This window comes from Dermacentor andersoni, chromosome 4, assembly GCF_023375885.2.
Source record: "Dermacentor andersoni chromosome 4, qqDerAnde1_hic_scaffold, whole genome shotgun sequence".
NCBI classification, from domain to species: Eukaryota; Metazoa; Arthropoda; class Arachnida; order Ixodida; family Ixodidae; genus Dermacentor; species Dermacentor andersoni.
The window spans coordinates 145,795,137-145,805,798 of NC_092817.1; the positions used below are offsets into that span (position 1 = coordinate 145,795,137).

Sequence of the window (10,662 nt, forward strand, 5' to 3'; positions counted from 1 at the left end):
ACAACCCGCCGGTCATTAAGTGCTGCTCGAGCACGAATGTCTGCGTCATCAGTTACATTGATGCCGCGCTCCCACGTTGCCACTAGGAGGAAATTCCGTGTTTCATTTTTGTTGTGTTTTTACTTGCCTAGTGGAGTTCTACAATTTCGGCATCAATGAACTTAAATCCAGAGCGCAGATACACGAGTTCTGCAGCTGTATGCCATCGCAATATGTATATCTAAAATCATAGCGTTATTCCTTTTGTCGTTATAACCACACCACCGCCATAAATAGTCTGTATAGCCGAGTCATAGGTGTGCTTGTGGGTTATGAAGTTATCGTACAATAAGAATAACCGAAGTTGTTTTAGTTCAAACAATGGGAGGCGAGACTTGCTGAAGTTACGGAATCTATAGGTGCACTTGACGGCGGCTCAAAATTATAGAAGAGGCATACGTGTTCGTTTGCTTCACCTGTTATCGACCAAATGTGTGCAGGCCATCGTACTGAATGTTGTGGGAGACCTTTCCACTGGAAGAATAGCGAGATTGTGGGAAGGTGTACGGGGCGAAGTTCCGGACATGTGCACGCATTGTCTCAACGGCAACTTGCCTGGTGATTTCACAGTCTTTAGCGACGGCAATAGATTTAGCCGGTAATGTTGCTGCGCTATAGGACAAGGAATGTCCTAAAATTTTGGTATCGATACTCCGAATCGTGCGCTTTTTGGTTTAGAAGGTGTCAGGCAAGACTGGTAGCCCACAGGAATTCCACAAATATCACTATGCGTTGTAAAATTGTAAAATACAGTGTATATGCTCCTCTAAGTCTTTCCTACAAGGAACCTGAAGAGATAGCCAATCGCAGCGAGACCCCTTTTTTATGTATTTTATGTGAACTCTCCAAGAGAGATCCCTGTCAATCAGAACGTGCGACATCTGCTGGATGGTATGAGCAGCCTCTTTATTAATAACCTCTATGCATACATTGGGTATTAGGTAAATTGTACCAACGAGCACTTTGCGTGATATGTTGAGTCCTTTTGCAAAAATTACCTGATATCAACAAGACTGCCTTATTAGGCCAAGTGCATGAGTCAACCTGTGTCATAAGTGACGTTCAAATACAAATTTTGTGTTCGTAGATGGAGCGTCGTGTTGTGTTTGAATAGCTATCCACGAGTCCAACGAGGGCTGATTAAAAGGCGTTGGGATCAGTGTTGCGCTACTGTAATGCCAGCACAAACGGTCATCCTCAGTGAGCACCAAAAAACGATCTCCTTGGTAAGCAGCCACAAATACAGAGATAGAACCTGCCACCAATTTTTAGTAGTTCTGACGCCTTAAGGTTGCTTTACTGGGAGACGTTACTGCAACTCCATTTAAGACCAGAAGCAAGATCCATAGGCAATCACTTACATGCCTCCTGGTGTTCGACGTATGTCACCAAGTCAACAACTTTGTCTATGTATGACCGTTCACGCATGAATCCTGTGTTATCATTTGGATAGACTTCGTAATGATCAAGATACCATACCGAGAATCAGGAGGAAGAGGATGGTGATGGCTGCTGGTAATAGCCGGCAATGGTTTCGCGTCGACTCTACCTTTCACCAGTGTTTAAAAAAAACCAAATTCTACGGTGTATAGTTCAGTGCCTTCTCATTCAACGCGCATTGCTGGACGGGAAAACAAGTTGACGTGCCCAATGATGCTTAACACTACTCTGAGCATGAACGTGAAATCGTGGCCTAGCTGTAAGCAATCCACCGCACAATGCCGCAATGCCCTCCCCCTCCCCCCCCCCCCAATACAACACCCTGAACTGAGATTCTAACTTTATGAGGCATAATCTAAATCCACACCACTGATGAACTTTAATACGGACTGCAACATTTTCAGCCTGAATGTCCACAGTCTTCATAGAAACGCGTCGCCTATTTTAGCATGTTGGGCACGTCGACGCTGAAGTGCTTCAAACAAAACATGACCTTCTTTAGCGAGTTTATCACACTGCCAGAAAGAATTTCCCATATCTTCTTGAGTCTTCTAGGTCACAGACAAAAGCTACACTGCAAGTCTGATTTAGTATAGCCATGTAAGAACACTCTCTGAACACATGCGGAGGCGATACAGCACGAAGGCTTCTTGTCTGACCAACCCCTTACTCAAACAAGACTAGTGTGGTAGTCATCATCATGAATGGAATTTATTGGCGATGGCTTGTTTCAGGAGACGTCGAAATACTTTAGGATTATTGTTGTGGGCCTAATACAAAATGCATCACGAACAAGTCTCTCAGGTGCTTCATGTCCCGCTACAGCTATATTCGAGGGTTGACATTCATATTTGATAGCAAATCCGAGGCTGCGCAATGTCTCGAGACGTAACAAGCCTTTTGTACACTCATCTGGAGAATGCCCTTGCTCTAACCACTGCAGAATAGGCTAGCTATCAAGTAGCATCACATCGCGCAGCGCCCGCTTCGACATCAGTTTTCTTAAGACTACGTCTGTTGCAACGTTCTGGCGTACGGTCGATGAGACGCTGCCAATCTATTCGGGCCATCCAGGACTCCAGAGCTCAAATCACAGAGGTTGATGCGTGGCTCCATGCTCTATAGCGGCCTAACCATAGGCAAATCATTTAAGATGTTCATACGTTTTCTCCAAGTTTCCAAGCACCTACCAATGTTATCCCGCTACAGTAGAGAGCTTGCTGTGTATCCAGGAAATTGTCAGCTAACAGACTCGATTTACGTATGCCCACGGTGCTTCAGGTCACAGCCTTCGGTAATAAAATTCCATGCCTAGAAGACGGAGTTTGAGCGTCATAAAAACACCTGACTACTGTTAGAGCATCATCTTTATTACTTTTCCTACGCTAATGGCAAGCACTATCGTACGGTGTGACGCGATTTCTGAAACTGAAGCAAGCAACTTGACACCTATTCCTGTGGAACCGTACCAGTCTGCCATGAGTCATTGTACAGGAGCAGGAGTGCCGCTTGAACTGTGGACATCCGACCATGCTCCACATTCAAGTGACACCCACCGGGAGTGACCTTTTTCTGTGGACACACTAGACGCTGCGTTTGCCTTGAGTAGGCGTATCTCAACACCACGAACTAATGTCATTACATACCGCGCTCTGTGCAATCTTGCTTTATTTAGGAGATAACGTAAAAGCTATAACGGCTGGTACATGCCGCATTTAAATTCCGTAAGCATCTATTCGGAAAGCCAAATTCTGTAACGAGGAGGTCACCAATGGCTGTTCATTGATAACCAAGTACATTACACTGGTAAACGCAATTTAGAGCTCAACCATAAACGTTTTAGACATCTCAGTGTCAAACGAAATAGTATACTAAACAAATTGAAAGCTTATGGCTTTACAAAAGTGTCCTTGCTAGTGCTGTGTGCCAACAATTCCTAAAGGGCTGCGTCACCTTAATTTTCTGGCTTCCTTTAAAGTTTAAGCAGCATTGATTAATGCTTAAAATGGATGATAAAGTATTGCTAGATTGAGCGTTTTCATAAAAGTAGAAATTTCTTACAGGAACAAAACATGGAAGAACACTACGGGGCAAGAACTTCTGTTTGTTTAAGTTTTCGTTCATTACACCAAGATCGTATTTGTTATAATGATTGACAAATTCCAACAATTTCGAACTTAATAGACTGCCTATTACAGAAAATGCTATACTCCGTACTTCAGGTATTTTCAATAGTTAGTTACGGCGCCAGCAAGCCAGGCCGTCAGGCTGGCAAACATCTCCAGCTTCCAATAAATGCAGCACTTCTCTTTGTCTCTCTCTCTGTGTGTCTGAGTATTGTCGCTTGGAAGCTGCACTGGCCATCCCGTAGTTTTCATAGAGAATTAATGATGAGAAACACAAACATGTATAACGGCGCTGAAATTTTTTCGCAGCACGTTTGGATCTAAAACCCACCAAGAGCTAATTAGTATTCTGTTTGTTTTAATACCTCACCAAAGCCTGTAACAGCAACAATTGCATACTGCTTCGCATGGCATTCCCATTTCTTTAGAAAATTGCTTATTTATATAAATTTTCACTCACCGCATCGAGATTCGTCAGCTCCGTTGGAGCAGTCCGTCTTGAAATCGCACACCTGGGAGTTTTGAATGCATTCGTTGAGACCACCGCATTGGAACTCATTTACTCCGCATACAAAAGGAGGCACGGTTGGCACAGGTGCTGCTGGCAGCTCTGAGAGAAGTCATAATGAGAGCGGGAAAAATCAAATGTAAAGTCAACTTTAGCTCTACCAAGAAGAGCATCAGTGGTTTATAAGCAGCCTACAATAACAATCGCTATTATGCTACGACTTCTGATACTATAAACCGGATCGTGTGCAAAACTTGAAACGTCCAATTACCAAGACTCACGAAATATTATGAGCAGCCAAAACCTCCAGAAAGGACAGCGAATGTCAGGTCACGTCGCGACCGCTGTTACCGAACAATCACTGTGTGAGTCGAAGATAAGGACTGTGTGTCGCTCCAAATGCATTAGTCCTATATGCACATGCACAAAATGGACTAGCACTAACCATAAACCTCTCCGTGCAGGGCAAAGGTAGGGTTTGTGCCCGAGGCAGTGTGTATCAGAGCTAGATCGCGAAGGAAAAAAAAGGGGGGTAGTTGATTACTGAGAGCCACAAAAGTATTTTGCGTTAATCCTATTTGTGGTGTTACACCTATTTACTACATAAGGACAAAAAAAACACAAATCTTATTGCTATGCTGTGGGCGTTTGTCAACCTTTAAAGGTGCTGGCTTGTCCCTCATTCAACAGATTTGCCCTTAGGCTGTCAAGATTGATTGAAACGACAGAGAAACCAAAGTGCAGCTGCTGTGACAGAAGTCATAATTTAAAAATCTCTATTATTCCGAGGCTTTGGTGCACACAGAAATATTTGGCACGAGAGAGTGACCACTATACCTATTAGAGATTACTACATGCAGGTTTCATATCACCTGCAGCAGCCACCATCATGTTTACTTGCCACAAGACGTAGCCAAGACAAAACGTTTCTTTGCCCTCATGGACGATGGGGGCAAAACGATGGGGGTAAAGGCATATGGGACTGCGTCATAGTACGAACAAGCACCTTTAGAAATGCTATCAGTTTTCACTGTACGCTCATTGTTGTAGTGTCACTTGCTCGCACCTTCATAGCCTTATCACGTATCACTTATCGCCTCCATAAATTCACAGCGCGTACTTAGCGAGAAAAAATTTTTTTTTTCGCGTAAGTATAGTTATTTGTGCGCTAGTTTCCTGCACAAGCATTCAGTGGTGAATTTGCTTTCTGTGCGAATGGTTCTCAGTGCGCCTTGTCATCATAACTTGTTTCAATATGTTTCTTGTGTCCATGTTTCGGAGGGATCGAGAAATGAACGGTTAATAAATTTCCTGTCTGCAAGAACCTACAGATCTCGTTTGTTCACAAGTTTCTTTGCAGTATTTTATCGATTCAAGTGATCTCTATAACTTTACGTGTTCCCTTAACAGAGGGTGTGAAACTTAATATTTCATTCTGCATCTCACCTACACTGAATGCCTTAAGATTACACGTTAAATAGTACGAGCGCAAATGGTATTTCCTTCTTCTTCAAGTACGTTACTGCGATTGAAATTTCCTTATATAAATCCCGACTTTGGTGACATACAAAACAGCCTCATTCGTAAAGCGACATATCTGCAATCATTTCGTCTTCCAAGCAAAGGAACTCATGGCACAAGGCGTGCAAGAAAGGAACCTGGTTGCATCTTTATGCTTTGGTGGTAACATAAAACAACATCGCTTAGGCGATAGGGTCGTTTTGAACGCATACTTCTTTGGAATATTTTTGTCATCACCGGGCCTTATCAGGAAATTGTAGAGCATGGCCAACTCTGATTTCCACATTCAAATATATGTAATAAAAAGAAATACTCGCATTAGCCGTCCAGTGGAGTAATTTGAATGAAATCGTTGCCTCAATGCGAGCGAATTCTGAATTCTACAGATTGCGGAAAGCAGAATTTTGATTTAGGGCATCAGAGCTTTTTAAGAACAGCTTAAAAATCAGTAAAACAACCAAATTGAAGAAGGAACATTAGAAATGTGCAACTCTTTACCAAAAGCAGATGTCCCAGTCCTACACTGCATCTGTTAGAGAATTTCAATAAAACAAAGGTGATGTAGGTGCTTACAGGTCATGGAAAATTGTCCGTGTTTATGAGCGTTTTGCAGAAGTACAAGTAAAAGTTATCAGTGTATTTGAAAACTGTTTATAATATATCAATCTTGGCTGTTCTAGATGCCTGAATGGGTGTAGTCTTCAAAATTATATATTTGTTTTATTATGGAGTTACAAAGCACTAAGCCACATATTTCAGTTTCCTTTCTCGGCTATTTCAAATAAGTTCCGTAAAAAGAAATTGATCGTCTAATCAAAATTCTATTTGCGGCAGTCGGTAGGACGGAAGTATTCCATTGAGATGCCAAAAAAATGCCCTCGTCCAATTTGGTGCATCAGATGCCGAGAGAATTGATTTCTTCATTTTTGTGTATTAAGAGCTTCTGAGCTGAAGCTTCCTATATAGGAGATGGTGTGAGAGAGGAGGATATCGTATTAAGATCAGCTCACCTTCTTGCATTGCTTTGCAGCTCTCCCAGAAATGGACGTCGTCAATAGCAATGTAGCCATGCTTTTCAGGTGTTGTGTGTTCTCCTATGAAAGCCACCTAATAAACCGTATGAAAAAACTCGAAGTTCAATATTATTATTTTCTTATTTGTTTATTTATTAGAATGTATTGCGAGTTAGTATTTTTGCAGGAAGGGTACATTAAATATTGCATGTGCTACAATTGAATCAACAAAACTATTGCCATACAAAAGGGCAGAAAAACGGCATTAGTGTAACGAATAAATAGTAGCAGTGCATTGTATACGTTAAAAGATTTCACTAGACAGTACGTCGTAGCCAGCTAACTTATAGCGGATAATGAAACACTGTCATAGAGAACTAAATCCAATACTGATTTAACACTTCTGAGTTTTTAAACAGAGGTATTACAAGAGAGAAAAAATCATTTCTTTGTTCAACTGCCTGTTAGCTATCTATTACTGAAGCTCCTTTAATCAGGTCATTCTATTCGAGAAATAGCAAACGCTCAACGTAGGACTTTCGTATAAGTTATTAATAAGGACACAGACCTAAAAACGTTTACAAATTTTTACTCGCTTCATTTTTCTTGGCGGGTGCATAGTGGTGATGGTCCTCGGCATTTAAACATAAAGGCATACAAGAATCTAGCTCCTTGTTTCCAATAAGTTACACTGAAAGACACTACGAAGTTTTCCCAAAAGAGCACCGCAGCCCTAACCCCTAACATGAAGATGCACGAAAGGCATGCATATGACACGTAGGCAACGTTTCCTCGTTATTTTTTATAGAAAACTACGAAGGTTAGGCCATATTTATAGACATACATGGTGAGAGAATGAAAAATCGCAGGAGGTATTAACAAGACATGTCAGTTTCTACGTGGCCTCGTGATTTCTTGCTGATTTCTTCAAATCGCGCGCCTCTGTAACTTCGTTTAACGTATTCAAAATAAAGTGTAAAAGGTCAGTGCGAGTGTGCGCAATATAACTGCTTCTATGGTGTCGTGCAGCACACCCATTTGCAAATACCTGTGGCACACTTTGTGATTTACAGCCACTCTTTGTTTTCAATGTATAGCCTGCTAATTTGTGCCAGCAAATATTTGAGGACATGAAGAAGGCACCGATCATATGTTTCAATATAAACGCCTATTAGCCAATTTTGTCCCTGAGATTAGGTGAATGGATGACATGGTGTTACACTTGTAAATATCCGTATTCAGTTGCAACAGAAATGAGAATTTAGTTAAAGCTTCCTAGCTTAAACAATTCCTGGTACATGAAGTAAATTTGTGTAGGACACATACAACATGCGCAACTAAAATCATAGTAGGAAAAATTAAACGTGCATCAGATAATGCGACGACTGAAACGTGCTTCGTGAATATTGCACTGTTTAGTATGTTTCTAAATAACTGCAAGCTCTTTGTTTACAGAGAAGTGCTCGGAAGATACAATTAAGTAACTTTGCATTGATAATATCTTTGGCTGTCAGCGTATTTATTATCGCACATTTGCCCTGCTAACTCATTCTTGGCGCCATGTATTCATAGTTGTGTTACATGCTACATAGCCCCAATCCAGCTGATATGCTGTTTGTTCGACAATAAAAAAAAAATTAAATAAGTGTTCGTTCAAAACACAATCTGCTTGAGTTGGCGTGCAAGATATAAGAATTGAGAATACTAGAGGCGCACGATCCGGCAATGTTTTTGTAAATTTGCTATCAGCATAAGAGCAGGCTGACTTTATGAACTAAGTCTGCTAAATAAACCGCGGAACATATGTGTAAAATACCGCCACATGCGTAATAAGCATAATGCGGTGATCTGAGCGCTCGAGCCTTTCTTTTTTGACAGGCTCATGTACCACAGATTACAATCTGCAACCGCCAACATTGCAACGGGTATATCTTTTTCTCTATTAAGTTTGCTTTAAATACTTCGCCAAGCTGCAATTAAGCATTCAGTTGCCATGAATAATGTTATTAGCACATCAATGTCGCTCGCGTATGCTAATCGAGAAAAGAGTGTAAATGTCCGCATTGAAGCTCACCCCCCGGCAGCAAAACGATGTCGCATTTCACTTTCGCTTATCTCCCCTAATAATGAATCAACTGGAATTTGTTTTGTCCGGTATATCGCTCCCTAGATGGCGCTTTACAGTGCCGTGTGTACTATGACCAAAATATCTGATAGTGCCTGGCGAGGGGCCGTTCAAGTTGAGAAGCTGGTCAGGTGGGTCTTGATATGATCACCTGATAAGGAGCGCCACTCTTGAATACGAAGCTGACGCCCACAAAGTGAAAGAATTTGCTTGTCCTGGACTGCTTCCAAACTGTAGTCCATGTTCCATCTTTAGTTGAGCGGGTGCCAAGCGAAAGCCGCGGCCTGCTTCTTCCTTGCATCGCATAGAAAAAAGTCACCTGTGTGAATTACAAAAGGAAAAGAAAAATTTTATGCAGATCCTACGCACTGTGGGAATCGATGCAAGCGAAGCTTTCTATGCTGTTGGCATTCATTGACGATATTTGACGGTGATGCTGATTGCGTAAGACAGTCGTGATGGGATGTTAAGTGTTACCTTGCGTGTACCAGTTGTGTTTGTTTTCGTAGTACACAGAACACCCAGAGAGACGTGTTTCCTCGAGACATTGTTGTCATCATCAACTCATCATCGGACCAACCATCGAGCAGTGGGTGGCCCAGCTGAAAAGCTCGAGCTCTGAAGACCAGCATCGTCGGGTGAACAGGGCCAATCTATTGGTCCAGGCCCACGGCATCCTAGACTATGGACACCGCCTACCTCGTACGATTCTTTTGAACGCTCATTTCTACAAATAAACTTTATTCCTCCTCCTCGCGCTTTTATTTCAGTTGTCGATGCATGTCTGCACATCGGCTCCATAAAGTATTAGGACGTTTATCGCATTTGTGCTAAACAGCGTAGTAATGTAAGAACAGACGCAAGTGTACTACACCTGACGGGAGTCAGAAGAGTAAACATATTTACCTCGAAAGTACTTGCGTTTGCTTGTTAAGTGAAAAAAAGAACGTAGAGTGCTTTGAACACCAAAACAGAGCTAACTCTGGCCTATTGGTACACGATAAAGTTAAAGCATGTAGCAGCGCAAGAAACAAGACGAACAGAAGGAACAGTGCTTTGTCCGTTTCAATATTTTGTTTCTGTCCCTTGCACTGTTACTTGTATGTTTGAAGACAAAGTGAATAGAATATAACACATCGCATACTCACGGCACAATATGAGGAGTTGTCGAGAGTTGGACCTATGATGGTTGCATTCTCTACTTTCGAAGGAGACTCGAACATGATAAAATGTCCTGGAAGAGCGAGAGACAGCTTTAAATACTGCTCGTGGTCGAACACGTCTACAGTACAAAAGCACGCGCGAAGCTGCTATGGAAACAACACCCTCAAAAGGTTCTCGGAAGGAGCAGGTAACGAAAGATTCATTGTGGGATTAAAATTAAGCTTGATGCACAGTTCGTTATTTGGTCAATCTTAATCTTATATGTTCTGCAATTGGGCTCTATATCTTGCTACAACATTCAGTAAGTGCACTGCTACGTTCAGTGAAGTTTACACTGGCAACTTTCATATGCGCCGAACCCCGCCCGGTACTGCGCGTGAGTGCTCCAAATGTTCTGGATAGCCGACTTGTCGGTTCGTGCTGAAGAATTCGCTCATTGATCGGAATTGGTGGTTCATGCTGAAAAGCGCTGCATCTCCGAAAATAGCTTGCTACAGCACTTTTCAGAACCCGTCTTGTTTTTTTATGCCGCAAAGGTGGAGGCGTCATGATTTCACGACACAAGGCACTCGCGCTGTTCCTGCCATCGCTATGGCACGTCCCGAACGTGCAAACCACCCTTGTTCATTTTTTTGTGAGCAGCAACATTATACCGAGCCTTACTGCTAAAAGACGAAGAATTTGCCTTTGAGTCAAAGCGTCAAGATGATGTCGATGTCACAAGGC

General features: G+C 42.1%; 1 protein-coding gene across 1 annotated transcript in view; it reads right to left on the reverse strand.

Annotated features, from left to right (window-relative positions):
- The window catches only part of LOC126537740 (MAM and LDL-receptor class A domain-containing protein 1-like), a 204,840-nt gene that overhangs the window by 68,673 nt on the left and 125,505 nt on the right, over positions 1-10,662 (reverse strand). The window contains exons 35-38 of the mRNA XM_050184828.3: positions 9,921-10,006; positions 8,924-9,091; positions 6,645-6,741; positions 4,066-4,215 (exon numbers count right to left, since the gene is read on the reverse strand). Of these exons, the coding sequence (XP_050040785.3) occupies positions 4,066-4,215; positions 6,645-6,741; positions 8,924-9,091; positions 9,921-10,006 (501 nt within the window). The remainder of the gene's footprint in view (positions 1-4,065; positions 4,216-6,644; positions 6,742-8,923; positions 9,092-9,920; positions 10,007-10,662) is intronic.